This window comes from Dama dama, chromosome 24, assembly GCF_033118175.1.
Source record: "Dama dama isolate Ldn47 chromosome 24, ASM3311817v1, whole genome shotgun sequence".
Taxonomy (NCBI): domain Eukaryota; kingdom Metazoa; phylum Chordata; class Mammalia; order Artiodactyla; family Cervidae; genus Dama; species Dama dama.
Genome location: NC_083704.1, coordinates 10495519 through 10510739, shown reverse-complemented (window position 1 = coordinate 10510739; position 15221 = coordinate 10495519). Strand labels below are relative to the sequence as shown.

Below are 15221 nucleotides of genomic sequence, written 5' to 3'. Positions count from 1 at the left end.
TAGATAGCAAACTGAATCCAACAATATATTAAAAGGTCATAAACTACGATCCAGTGGGATTTATCTTAAGGTTTCAAGGTTTCTTTGATATATGCAAATCAATCAGCAAATTGAAGAATAAGAACCATATGATTATCTCAATAGGTGCAGAAAAGTTTCTGACAAAATTCAACACCCATTTATGATAAAAACTCTGCAGAAAGTGGGCATAGAGGAAACATACCTCAACATAATAAAGTCTATAGATGACAAACCTACTGCTAACATCATACTCAGAGGAAATGCTTTCAGTTTCTCATCATTAAGATCAGTAACAAGAAAAGGATGTCTACTCTCGTCACTTTCATTCCACAGGTTTTGGAAGTTCTAGATATATTAGTTAGAGAATAGAAAGAAAGAAAAGGAATCACATTAGAAAATAAGAAGTAAAACTATCACTCTTTGGCAGATAAGATGATACTAAACATAGAAAATCCTAAAGATTTTATCAGGAAACTACTAGAGCTCATCAGTGATTTCATTAAAGTAGAATACAAAATCATCATACACAGAAATCTATTTTATTCCTATACACTAATAAGGAAGGATCAGAAGGAGAAATTAAGGAAACACTTCCTTTTACCATCACATCAAAAATAATAAAATACCTAGGAATAAATTTACCTAATGAAGCAAAAGACCTGTACTCTAAAAACTATTAACACTTTGATGAAAGAAATTGCGGATGACGTTAACCAGATGAAGATATATATATATATATACACACCATGTTCTTGAATTGGAAAAATCAATATTGTCAAAATCACTATGTTTCCCAAGACAATCTTCAGATTCAATGCAATGCCTATCAAATTATCAATAGCATTTTTATAGAACAAAAAATCAATCTTAAAACTTGCATGGAGACATAAAAGCCCCGAAGTAGTCAAAGCCACCTTGAGAAAGAGAAGAGAAGCTGGAGGAATCAGGCTCCCTGAATTCAGACTATACTGCACAGCCACAGTGTGGTACTGGCACAGAAGCAGAAATGTAGATCGATGGAACAGGAGAGAAAGCCCAGAAGTAAACCCATGCGCTTGTGATCAATTAATCTATGACAGAGGAGGCAAGGCTTTACCATGGCTAAAAAACAGTCTCTTCAATAAATGATGCTGGGAAAACTGGACAGCTGCATGTAAAAGAACAAATTTAGAACATTATTTAATACCATACACAAAAATAACCCAAAATGGATTAAAGACAAGAGACGTAAGACTGTATACTATAAAACCCTTAGCAGAAAGCATAAATCGCAGCAATATTTTTTTGGTCCATCTCCTAAAATAACAGATGTAAGAAGCAAATATAAATAGAGCAACTATATGCCAATAAAATGGACAACCTAGCAGAAATGGACAAATTCTTAGAAAGGTGCAATCTTCCCATATTGAACCATGATGGTTTAATGGGACTTAATTAAACTCAAAAGTTCTTGTACAGCAAAGTAAACCATAAATAAAATAAAAAGACAGAATGAGAATGAGAGAAAATATTTGCAAATGATGTGGCCAAAAAGGGATTAATTCCTAAAGTATATAAATGGCTCATGCAGCTCAATATAAAAAAGAACAAAACAATCCAATCAAAAAATTCAGAAGACCTACATTGGTGTTTCTCCAAAGAAGACAGATGGATGGCCAAGAGGCACATGAAAAGGTGCTCAACATTGCTCATTATTAGAGAAATGCAAATAAAAACTACAATGAATATCACTTCACATCTGGCAGAATGGCCATCATCAAAAGTCTAGAAACACTAAATGCTGGAGAGGGTGTGAAAAAAACCCTCTTACACTCTTGGTGGGAATGTAAATTGATACAGCCACTGTGGAAAACAATATGAATATTTCTTTAAAAACTAAATACAGAGCTACCATATGACCCAACAATCCCAATCCTGAGCTATATCCAGAGAAAAGCATGGTTCAAAAATACACATGCGTCCCAGTGTTCACTGCGGCTCTGTTTACAATGGCTAAGACATGGAAGCAACCTTGATGTCCATCTGCAGATGAATGGATTAGGAAGATGCATATATATACACAGCGGAACCTTACCCAACTCTTAAAAAGAAGAAAAAACTATTTGCAGCAACATGCCAGAACTGGAGATTATCATACTAAGTGAAGCAAGTCAGAGTGAGAGACAAAGAGCATGTGATGTAGTCTATAAGCACAATCTAAACAAATGGTAAAAGCTGAATCTATTTATAAAACAGAAACAGACTCACAGACTTAGTAAACTGATGGTTACCAAAGGGGAAAGTGGTGGCAGGGGGGATAAACTGGGAGTTTGATATGGACATATACATATACATATTTAAAACAGATAAGGAACAAGGACCTACTATGTAGCATAGGGAGATCTACTCAGTATTCTGTGATAACCTAAATGGAAATGAATTTGAAAAAGAATACATATATGTGTAAATAAAACTGAATCACTTTGCTGTACACTTGAAACACAGCATTGTCATTCAGCTATACTGCAATATAAAATAAAAATTAAAAGCCTAATAAAAAAGCCAAAATGCATTATTTGCTACAGGTATTTCCTGAAAGTTATATATATATATATAAATCATTATATAATATTGATAGTAGCAGTAGTGATGATAATAATAATGCCTTCTATTTGTAAGGTTAAGTCACATTCTGGCACCAGGGTCCTCGGCCCCCAGGTCACAGACTGGTACCAGTCCGTGGTCTGTTAGGACCGGGGCTGCACAGCAGTGGGTGAGGGGCAAAGGAAGCTTCATCTGCATTTAGAGCCACTCCCCATTGCCCCAGAAGGGACCGTCTAGCTGCAGGAAGACAAGCTCAGGGGTCTCACTGATTCTGCATTATGGTGAGTTGTGTAAATATATGGCAAGGTGATAATAATAGGAATAAAGTACACAGTAAATGTAATGTACTTGAATCATCCCCAAACCACCCCCTCACCACCCCTCCCCAGTCCATGAAAAATTGTCTTCCACAAAACCAGTCTCCAGTGTTCTAGCACATTTACTTTGGAGGGTCCACTTTAGAGGTGAAACCACATACGGAAGGTGCCATTAAAGTGATTAAATCTTTTAACAACAAACAAATCTCTAAATATGAATTGAGAGAAAAGAAAATTTATGATCGAGAAATGAGCACCACTCATTTGCACCCCTGTTCTGCAAACAGGAAGAGTCTTTGGGAATTCTCTATCCACCAGGGCTTTGACCATTACCTACAAAGTAGAACAGTTGCCATGAAAGAACTTCTGTGTACAGACTGAAGGTCTGTTAAGTCCTTTGCTTTCAATCAGAACCACTCAAATTTTAATCTCCATGATACTCCACACAAAGCCAGCTGTACTCGGCTTTCTAAGTGACGTAAGGCCTGTCAGCAGTAATTCTGACTCCTTGATTTTTGCTTTGCCATTTAATTCCTGAATAAGTCTCTATCCCATACTGTTATATTTCACCATACTCATTTTCATAAACTGTTTTACTGGGTAAGTTTGAAGCAGTCTTGCCAGGGGCATGTTACTGTCTTTATTTAAGAATGAAGACAGCAAGACCACAGTGCAGGCACACTATGCAGTTTCAAGTGGGAACACTGGCGTTTTTCCAAAAATGTGTATGATAGAAGTTTTTGGTAAAAATGGCTACAATGCCCCTGCCTTTTGGCAGTGAATTCTTACATTATCTTTGGGGTTGGCCACATGATTTGCTTTGGCCTATGGGGCTGAAAACATGCTGGTCATATGGCACCCTCTCTTGCTGTTCTCTTAATTCTGAGACTTCCACGGTCAGCATCACCTGGGTCCATGTGATCCATCCCACAGCCATCAGACGACTGATGCCCAGAAGCAGAACTGTGAAGATGCCCAGCTCCTGTGCCCAGATGTTCACACAAGTCCAGTCAAGAGCCGAAGAAGCATTTGCCTCAGGTTCGCCCAAATGCCAACCCACAGAATCATGAACTAAGTGAATGTCACTGAGTTTGAGATGGTCTCTACTGCAGCTAAAGCTAGCAGATGCCACATGAGAGGGTGAAGTCCAGATGGCACATCTGGAGGGACAGAGTTTAGCACGGCCAGGACTTACTTGGACTGTTGGTAGGAATATGCAGATGCATGCTCGCTGGCTGTGTCCACTGCTATCTGCTGCTGCTGACCACTCGTGTCCTGGGACGAAGGTGCCACTGTCTGGGGAGAGGTATCAGCCACAACACCCTGTGGAGGCAACAAGAACATAGAACCTTACTGGCTTGAGCAGAGGGCTTCCTGCAGACGGACCGTAGGGCATATCCCTGTGCTATCTGGCATCGGGCTTGCGTAGAGTTGCACTCAGCTACATAAAGCCTCAATAAACACTAGGAGAAAAACCACAGAACTCATTTGAGGAATTTACCTCCATGTGTCACCAAGAAGACTTGCCATCAGAAGACCCTGTAGCAGTCAAATGATCAAGAAATCATTTTAAGCTGCAGTTGCCTTAGCCACACTAAATAATAATTCCTTAATAAAAAAAGAGCATGCAGAATTCCTATAAAAACATCTACATTTGAGCATTTTCCTGGGAATAAATTTCCCTACCCTGTCTCTATGATCCTGCAAAACAATGGACCTTACTATTAATAAAAATCTATACCCAGGTTTGGAATTCTTCTAAAAGGACATTGTCAAATACGCTTTCCCTTAACGAATTTGATTGGTTTTACTTACTTTTATTTTCCTCGACATGAACTGGAATTCATTTAGAGGTTTCAGAAAAAGAAACAAACACCCTTAATTTTGATTTGCTCCTTCCTTTAGCCTTTTGATGGCTTCTGCTTCTCACAGATGCCAACAAGAATGGGTTTCTTGAGTTGGTCCTCACTCAGAAGTTAAGTTTGGTCCTGAGAAAGGTTTGCACCTTTAGAAAGGTTGGGTAGTTAGTCAGCCTAGGGAAGGAATCCATATGAATATGTTCTCCTGGTTGTACTCATATTATAGCCATGGACTCTGCAGAGATACAGGCTTTTGATCAATGTCTGTCCTTAACAGAAGCTCCCTGAAATTGCTTCACATTTTGAATGTGAAAATTCTCCCTTTATGAATTCAATATTTTTTCACCCCTAATATACTGTTTGGTATTACACAGTTTTCTGAGTTTCCTAAATGCATTGACTTGTATGAATACTGGTGAATTTTCAATGAGTGTTTTTACATAGAAAATGAATCAGTGCTTTCCTTTATAAGCACAACTCAAGGCAATATATCAGGGTATACTGATATAAGTCTTAGTGATACACTTCTTTTTAAATCCCAGATTTATTGATATAATTAGACTGTTTCCAATAAGCAATGCTCTCAAGTGTGTCTCCTTGTTTTAGAGTCCTCAAAAACCTCAGATTCTGTGGATAAGCACACACATTTGGTGTACAGATAGAGAGATGCGGATATGTGGCAGACATTGATGCTCAAAGCCACCTATAATGTCTAGATTCATAATTTTTTCTTATGGCCTAGATGGGTTTTGATAGCTAAATCTAGAAAAGAAGATATATTTTAATCATATGTGCTTAAAAATCTGAAAAGCTAATTCAAACCTCTTTAATAGTGAAACATTCTCAAGGGCTTATAAGTCTGGAACACATGAAAAATTAACAAGTTGCTCCTCCTTGGTTTCCTAAATGACATGGTACTGTCCTCTTTAATGTCTGTGCTTCCCAAATCTTGGTACTAGCAAACATCGGTAACACACCAAAAACAAGCTAACAAACATACATTTTGAAAAGATCCAGTTTGGTCTCTAAAAATTTCACCTAATCTGTGCGGCTCCAGAGGTTGGAAGAGTCATGCTGGTCTCCCACATTGAGTGGTACCAATGTGAGGGACAGCAACAGCATGAACTCCAGAGGAGTCCCAGCTGATGGAAGAAATCCACTGTGACCGGAACAGCAAATGTGCATCAGGAGAAGGTGAAGGAGGGCTGGAAGCAGGGAGAAGTCTAAGTTCTCACCACCGTCCACATAGCGCTATGCCCCTCCTCTCCAGTATCTTTCTGGCTCTGTCCAGTAAGACAATGTATAGAGGAAATGGATTCAGCCCCGTGGAAAGAGAGGAGAGGAGAAAGCTTCCAGCAAGGCCAACCTGACGTTATCACTCATGGTCTGCACCAACAAGAGTGGTACAAGTGCTCCTCCGTTGCTGTAGGACGTCACAGTCCCATCAAGGTTCACTGCTGAGAGGAGTGGTCCTTCATCTTTGGCACACAAAAGAATCACCTGGCATCCTTTAAAAATTCCCAGGTCCGGTGCACACCCTGGATCACATCAGACTCTCTGGCAAAAATCACTTTTTTTTAAAAAAAAAATCTTGAAATAACTTCAACATGCAGAAAAATTTGAGAACCAGTGTGCTAATCCAGTCCATCTTAATTTTTAATGTGTGCCTTGATCCTTAAGGGCTCTTGTGAAAATGCACATTCTCATTCAGTAGATCCAGGGAGGGTCTGAAAGTTTGTGTTTCTAACAGGCTCTCAGGTGGTGCTGCTCATGTTGGTTTAGGGAGTAACAGGGCATCAGAGAACTGGCTTATTCAAAAGGCTTCAAATGTTTCCCTTCCTCTTTCTGATTGTTTGTGGCTCTCATTTGATGGAGTCGTTATTTGATCATTGGTCTTTTCTCTAAGCATAAAAATGGCATTCCTCTGAGACCTGGATACCAAATTTGCCTGTGTCCTGTGCAAAGCAAGGCAAAGGCATGTTCAAGTAAAGTCCACACTTTCACAGAGTAAGCTTGCAACGGCAAGCTTTCAAGCAGCACAAAAATCACAACTAAGGATTTTGGGGGGTTTACGGTGGACCCTGGTTCATGAAGCTGAGATTTATCTGCCCTAACCTCGTTTTGTAAGAAGAGACAGACTTACTTCAATGGAAACAGCTGTCGGAGGCACAGGCGTGTACTGGGGGATGTAGGTCCCTTGCATAGGAGCCGCGGCAGTCATGTACTGGAGGAAATCAGAGAGAAATGCAGGTGAACTTGGGCATGCGGCCGGCAAGAACAGTGATAGCATGTAACACTTCTCCATGTGTGGCCCCCGCCAATGCATGATTAAACTTAAAGTCCATTTTGACCAAAAATAATGCAGTTTCTAGCAGTATAGAATAGCCATCTCTTACTGATTCAGAACCAACAGAAGCCCGCCTCTCCGATATCAGCACAGGTTCATTCTTCCCATCCCCTCATGTCCTTCTGAACATTCTGTATTAGCTCCCAAACACCTCACTCTCACACCCAAACACAAACGCCTGCCAGGCGGGCAGGGCTGGCCTCTCTTTTTCCTCCATTTTACTTTCAGCACATAGTAGGCTCTCAACAGATTGTTTGTTGAATGAATAAATCATATTATGAAAAATAATTCTTTTCTAACTAAAGTAAAATAGAGGGATAATGTAAGAAATACTTATCTACCAACAATCACAACTGGCAAATGTTATCACTTCTTTTGTCATTTGATAGCTTTTTTTTTTTTTAATAAATAAAGGAAATAGTGTTCCAGATCATGTTGAAATTGCCTTTTTCTCCTCCCCGCACTCCATGTCACTGACAGTATTTCCTTTTCCACTCCTTTAATTATCCAAATTTTCTTAATCTAAATGAATAATACAATAGTTCAATTGTTTTTCACTAAGTTGTAGGATTCAGTAAAATATGTGTTGGGGATAACATGTATCTTGGCAACAAAAAATTGAAGACGCAGAAAAAGTATATGCCCACCTCTGTAAGCACAGAGCATGACCCATATTCCTGTTTCTAATATATAGACCCTCTGAAAAGCTGAAGTTCTACTCTTTTGAGAACAGAATCTTCCATGGAATCAACTATATTTCTGAGTTTCTAAACTTGATCATCACAAAATTTCAGAGCCAGAATCATCTAATGAAAACAAGGTTTCTCAAAACACAGTTTCATTGAAACAATTCTTATGGGAACAGCAAGCCCATGATTCTTTATGCTTCTAAAGTCACTAAGTTCACATATCAAGGGCACCCATAAACAGGCAAAATCTAAATGACAGTGTTACGCATTGGTAGGTACTTTCAGTATCCAAGAGGCATGATAATTCTGAATCCAGGGAAATATGTGAATGGAGATTGGCTCATCAGATGTTGTTTACTATTCATGGAGAAATAAAGCAACTCCGGACAAATGCTTCTCCATCCTAAACAAGTACTGTCCTACTAATTCTGTTTGCTGAACAGAGAGACAGCCTTAGAGAAGCAACTCTAAATCAAACAAACCAAACTGCTGCCTGAATCCATGTGTTACTGCTGATAACAGCTGCGTGCCATCCCTATCAGTATGAAAACAACCTTGTAATGTGGACTAAGGACAACTGTTTGCAAGGCTTGGGGATATTACTAATTTAGCTTCATAGCTGAAAATTAGCAGAGATTTCTGCACCCCATTCTCTGTGCTCTCATCACTTTTCTATTAAAATTGTCCAGACTCTCATTTCCCTAAAGGCATGGGCCAAGTGTTGCGTATGCCTGCATCTTCCAACACCCTACGCTGTGCCTGGTACTTAGTAGGATAACTGTTCAGTGGCTGAATAAAAAGACTATGAGAAGAAAGTCTTCCGTTTCCAATTACACATCTTGTATGCCTCTTAGTCACTGATCATTCTGAATTCTGTATAGATACTTCCCCCCCCCCCCATAAAGTGTTGATATAACCTTTAAATAAGTACATTAGCCCACTCTGCTCATCACTGTCCTGTGTCCTTAAGTTGTATCAGGGATACAATTGCTGTCAATTTTTCAAAAAGGTACAGACCTTTGGAGTCACATTTCAGCAAATATTATTTCATGTCTAGCACCCATGGCAAGTGTCTGCATTGCCAACAAAACTGTCCCAGAAAGTGTTGGAGGTAACAGTTCCTTGGCCATTTCAGATGGGCAGTTTGCTAATGTCATACAGGTTTTAAGTATCTCTTAATTTACTATTTATTACCTACACATTTTTTTTTAGAATGTTAGCTCAGTTGGGGAAAAAAAGCTTTCTGTGTTTCAGTTCATTTGAGCAATTCTGCATAGTGTAGCCTCTTGGATATGACTGTGTGCGTGCTCAGTTGTGTCCGACTCTTTGTGACCCCATGGACTGTAGCCCACCAGGCTCCTCCGTCCATGGGACGGCAAGAATACCGGAGCGGGTTGCCATCTCCTTCTCCAGGGGATCTTCCCAGCCCAGGAAGTGAACCCATGTCTCTTGCATCTCCTGCATTGGCAGGTGGATTCTTTTCCACTAGTGCCACCTGGGAAGCTCTCTTTGCTATAGACATAGAATTTTTAAACTCTGAGAAATCAGGTTTTACAGAAGCCTGCTGAAAGGGGACTTTAAATCAGTTTCTAAAACTTTTTCTCTTTAGCACCTACTGATTTTGCTTAAAACTAGTACTCTAAAGAATATACTTTGGAAAAAGTTTCTTTAATTAGATACAAAAAATCCTAGTAGATGAGTAGAATGTGGGAATATATTTTTACCAATAGAGTTAATACTCTCTGTGGCTCGTGTTCTACGCTTTGGTCACGGTTTTCCAAGATGTACAACACAACAGTCAAAGGATACTCCCTCACTGATCCTGGTATTCTTTATGCCAGAGGTAGTAATTCCAAACTTTGCAATTGTCATCAGTGACTGCGGGTGTCCTTTTTATAAGAAGACAGTGTCGCTGGATACCGCCTGACCCACCCCTGCTGCAGCGGCCACATCGCCAAGAACTTTCTGTGAATTAGACATAGGGACACGGGCTGGAGCCACACAGAGCGCTACTCATGACCTCACATGAGAATCTACCTCACTTTCAGACCTCTTGTGCCAAACTAGGGTTCCCAAGCAGTGTAGTTAGTGGAAAGCATTTTGTGTGATTCTTTTCTCTAAGTTTCTTGAAATCATGCAGAGTTACCCAAAACCTCATCTTTGTTCTGTTCAGTAGAAGGACTCAGCAAATCTTCACACCTTCCATGGTATTTGATGAAGTTATGAAAGTAGTCACAACTGAAGTGCTTACAGTTTAAATCCTCAGTCATCTTCTCTTCAGAACAGCAGAGTTAGGCAGGATGGCTCACCCATTTTACATATCGACAAACTGGGATATACTGTGAATGCACTCCAGTTCTGTTGATGTAGGATTGAGTCCACTTTTCAGTCAACTTCATGACTTTTGAAATAAAATCCTAAGAGTTTCCATGATCATGACTGTGTGTGTGTGCTGTAGTCTCTCTCTAGTGTCCGACTCTTTGCGACCCCACGGAAGGCAGCCCGCCAGGCTCCTCTGTCCATGGGAATTCTCCAGGCAAGCGTACTGGAGTGGGCCGCCATGCCCTCCTCCAGCAGAGTTTCCCAACCCAGGGACTGAACCCAGGTCTCATGCATTGCATGCATATTCTCTACCATCTGAGCTACCAGGGGAGCCCATGACCATGTATAATATGCCAACTTGAAAAAAAAAAAACTTTAATAATTGGAGTTCCAATTAAGAATATAGAATAATAATGCCTTGGTTAACATTTTATTGTCATTTCATCTCCATAGATTTTTAATTTTCACTTTATACTCTGAATACCTAATTTTCTTCTAGAAGAGCTACTACGCCTTATGCTTATTTTATAATTTAACTTTATGCTGCTCTTCTGAACAGGACTTATAGAGAATTTTAGTATAAATGCTATCAGCTCAGTTCAATGTGTCATGTATTTTTTAATTAAAAGAAAAACTTTTCTGGTTAATCTTTTTTTTTTTTTTTTGGTGTCACAGAAAATCTAATAGAACTGGAGAATGCTGTTTTAAAAATTAGGGACAGGCTTATTTTAAATAAGTCAAAGCTATGGAGTTTTATACTCTGTAAGACTATTATTATCTCTTGATAAACTTTTGCAGTAAAACTTTTCTGTGGTAGACATATATTTTCTAGGGTAAAGCTTCAAGATGTGACAGACTTGTAAAGTTAGGCACAGGAGCTTATAGGAAATGGCTACAGCCTTGTGCAAGATCAACTCTCAGCTTTAGGTAACTGGTGGAAATACCTCTGAACTTCCTCTGCAAGCATTCTATTTGGTTTCCTTAAGAGCAAAGATAAACTACAGTCAGACTTGATAATGTGGGCTGCACAAATATGGTTTAGATCTTGGTGCCTAAGACTGCTTTTTATCCAGCTAATAAATGACAAAAACCAAGAAGGACCTGTGATACAAAAACTCTGCTCTTTGACTTCATGCATTCTGTGGACTACTTACTAAAACCAAAACAAGAATGGATGTCTATCCTTTAAGCTAATTTACTTTACTGGTTTTTTCCCGAAAACTAGAAAATATCTTCCATAATTCTTTCATGAGTACAAATTATTCTGGGTTTTTTTGTTTTGTTTTTTTTTTTTTTTTTTTTGATACAATGGCTGATGGGAACCATATTACAATGAGATGATATAGATAAAATGGATAAATCCATATATGTCCCTGTTGGTGGCAGCGTAACATTTTGACATTCCATGGATAAGTCTTCTTTTTTGGTAAACAGGTTGATGATTTTTACATATCCTGAGAGCACTGGGTTTTCACATGGCGTGTGCTGGAAACCCAAATAGCCATTTTCAGACCCACAGAATAAATTCCAGACTCCATCACTTGTTCCAAGAAGTCTAGACACTGCATCACCAAGATAGTTACATGAAGAGAGAAAAAAATGATGAAGTTAGAGAGGAATTGTGTTTTTACTTATTTAATTTAGAACAAATTATTCTGTTACTATGGACTCAATTATTTCTGAAGAAACAAAAAAGTGAAAACTCTAAATTTTTAGTTCCTGATTTACTTCCCTCGCAAAGCAAAATAAATTTTTTAAATGTTTTATATAGTTCCTGATGGCAAACTTTTCCTTTTAATTATCTGTACAGCAAAGGAGTAGCAAGGGAATCCCCACATTTCAATTTTTGAAATTTCCTAAAATAATTAATCAAACTTGCTCATTTGAAGTTATTGTTATATTATGTAGGTTCTTAAATGGGTGTGCCTAGTCCTTGCTATGTAAGGTGAAAGAGTTAGTCTGAGTCATGTCTGACTCTTTATGACCCCATGGAGCCCACCAGGCTCCTCTGTCCATGGGATTCTCCAGGCAAGAATGCTGGAGTGGGTTGCCATTTCCTCCTCCAGGGGATCTTCCTGACCCAGGGGTAGAACCCAGGTCTCCCACATTGCAGGATTCTTTACCATCTGAGCCAGTCCTTGCTATGACATTCAAAAATCAGTGTAACAAACTTCAGCAGCAGCAGTTGTTTAGGTCTTATCAAACTCAGACAGTCACTGACAAGGATAGAGGGAAGGCAGTTAAGCAGAGAGGGCAGAAATTGGTGCTGGATGACGCCAACAGCCTGAGGCATGAATCACTGTTGGGACCATCTAATACAAAGTCTCCTTTCACAAAGGAAGCTGGAGGATAAAGGAAATAGCCCGAGTGGCTTGGGGGAGGCACAGAGTTACATTAGGTCAAGGTATTCCTAATACCTGAGTTCCGACAGTTACACTTCTTAGATTTGCAAAATTCTGTCATCTCAGAACTGGGGAGCAGTTAGCATCATTTCACTCACTTACATTGGCTAAGTAGTAAAAGCTGCCTGGAGTATAATTCTAGGAATGCCTTCTAAGTCTCCTTGTTGCTTGAAGGATGAGAGACAGTCTGCAGAGAGGAAGACAGCTGAAGAGGGTCTCCTTGAAAGGGAAAAGTGCCCCCACCCACCAACGAGGACATCAAGGATGGACTCCGACGTGGACCTCTACTGCTGTTTTTCCTCAGTTCTTCCACTCCTGCCAATGAAATGCTGGCGAGTAAAGTGGATCCCCTCATAGAACATTAATAGTGTATGTTTTTGTTATGTTTTATGTTAGTATTAATTTAAAGCCTATTGACTTTTTAAGGTACTAGTGCAGGTATGAAGTAGACAGCTATGAGTGATGAAATATTTATCCCTAAAGAGTAGGTAGATGTGAATACCGATAGCAGCACAGACTTCGCCTACTAGAAGTAAAAGTGCCTGAAGAGGAGAGAAAAGAAGACCAGTTAGTGAGCTTGATAGAAATGGGAGCCCAAAGTTTATAGCCTATATTATCCTATACAGTTCACCAGAACAGCTACTAAGTATAACCAGAGAGGTGTGCATTAAACTCTGACAAAAAATACAGATGGGCATTGTTGAATCTGGAGTGAGGCCCATTTACTGCTGCCATACAGCAGAGAAAGGAACAAAGAAGAATCTTGGAGGGTTTTGTCTTGTTTTTGTTTTTTTTTAATGGGAAACTTATAAAACTCTACCCACTGAACCACAGGGAGAAGCAGTCATTCCCATGTGATCACAGGCTATGGAGGCCTTCAACTGTGTGGAAAAAAACAATCTTCATGAATGTATTGGAAAAAGCCAAAGCCCATTAAGTTGAGCATGTGCACAGATCATTCTGGTAGCAATAAAAATAAAAGAGAATACTATAGAAATTTAGCTGATTAAGAAGCTATGTCTTAAAATTTGAACTTGAGACAACTGTGTAGATATCATGAATTCCTTCCTCCCCTCTCCTCAACAATTTATTTTTGTGATGGGTGTCACAAAATGTAGAGAAAGATAAGAGAGATTTCATGAACCACAAAGACCAGTCAGGAGATAAAGATAAGGGAGTCAGATTAAAAACTGGAAACTAGAATGGAGGCAACTATAAAAGCATATTCTCAGTGGAGTAACAGGAATGAAAGACTCCCTGGGCTTAGGAGAGAGGGGAGTTAAGAAGAAAAATACTAAAGAATATTATGAGCAAACTTATGTCAATACATTTGACAGCTGACATAAAATACACATATTTGCTGAGCAGCATAATTAAGATGGATGCAAAAAGAAATAAAAATCTGCCTCATTCTACATTAAAAAAAAAGAATTAGAAATCTAAAAAATTCCCAAAATAAAATCGTCAGCGTCAACTGGGTTCTCCAGAGAATTTTTCAAACATTTAAGGAATAAATAGTACCAATCTTGTATAAATTCTTCCAGTGAACACTAGAGGAGGAGCACTTCTCCACTCATCTTATGAAGCTAGCACACTCCTTATATCAAAAATTGATAAAGACATTACAAGAAGGAAAAAAAAAACTATAACCTAATGTCTTTCATGAACGTTTATAAAAACCTCCTAAATAAAACTTTAGCCAATCATCTCATATATATATATATAATGCTCAAGTAGAATGTATTTCAGGATTGCAAGATAGGTTTAACATTTTAAAGTCAATCAACATAATTCACCATATTGACAGAATAAAGAAGAAAATTATATGATCATTTTGATGACTGAGAATATCTTTTATAAAATCTAGTATCTGTATATGAGAAAATATCTTAGCACACTAGGAATAGATGGAAACTAGGAATAGAAGTCTACAAACAAAACTGACCTCACAGTTAATGGTGACATATTGAACAATTTCTATTTAAATTTTGGAATAAAGATAATGATATTCAGTACCATCTCTTCTATACTGCTTAGAGATTATAGGCAGTGCACTAAGGCAAGAAAAAGAAGTGGAAGGCATAAAGAGCAAAGATCACCAGTGAGAAGCTAAGGAAACTGAGAGGTAACAGTGTTCTATTGTAAAATTCCAATAACAGACATATATTCTTAACTCTCTTATTACAAACATTCAGTAAAATTATGCTGAGACCCTAGTACATACTAAATACTAAGTGAGCATAAACTGTAGTCTTAAAGCATGGGTTGGGCAATAGGACATCAGAGCCCAGAAAAACCAGATTTCATCACTAACACACTGGATGCCCTGGATAGTTCCTTTCTCCCTTATGATCTGAAATATATAAAGTATTTAATTTTATGTATTATTCATTATTGCAAATCTTACATTTGCCACAGGATCCAGGAAGGGTAAGTTGGTATTTTATATTATTATTACTTTCTTTTGTTAGTCTTCCCTTGTTGTATTTGAATTTCCTGTCTGTTTATACCCTCTTTGTTGCTTCTTAACATTCTCTATTATCTTTGCTTATCATTATGATTTATTAATTGCAAAGAATTAAAAGTTTCTGTAAAGCAGTGACCTCTTCAAATGAGAGAAGCTGTTGAGATCAAATCAACATTTACTTAAATCAGTCTCTAAATCTGAAAGCTTCAAGAAG

General features: G+C 38.6%; 1 protein-coding gene across 6 annotated transcripts in view; it reads right to left on the bottom strand.

The window, feature by feature from the left end:
• The window catches only part of RBMS3 (RNA binding motif single stranded interacting protein 3), a 780234-nt gene that overhangs the window by 26044 nt on the left and 738969 nt on the right, over positions 1-15221 (bottom strand). For 5 of the 6 annotated variants that reach the window (XM_061127661.1, XM_061127659.1, XM_061127657.1 and 2 more), the window contains 2 exons: positions 6924-7004; positions 4113-4244 (listed from right to left, as the gene is read on the bottom strand). In XM_061127661.1, the coding sequence (XP_060983644.1) occupies positions 4113-4244; positions 6924-7004 (213 nt within the window). Of the gene's footprint in view, positions 1-4112; positions 4245-6923; positions 7005-15221 lie in introns of those variants that run through there. The other variant, XM_061127655.1, reaches the window with a different exon arrangement.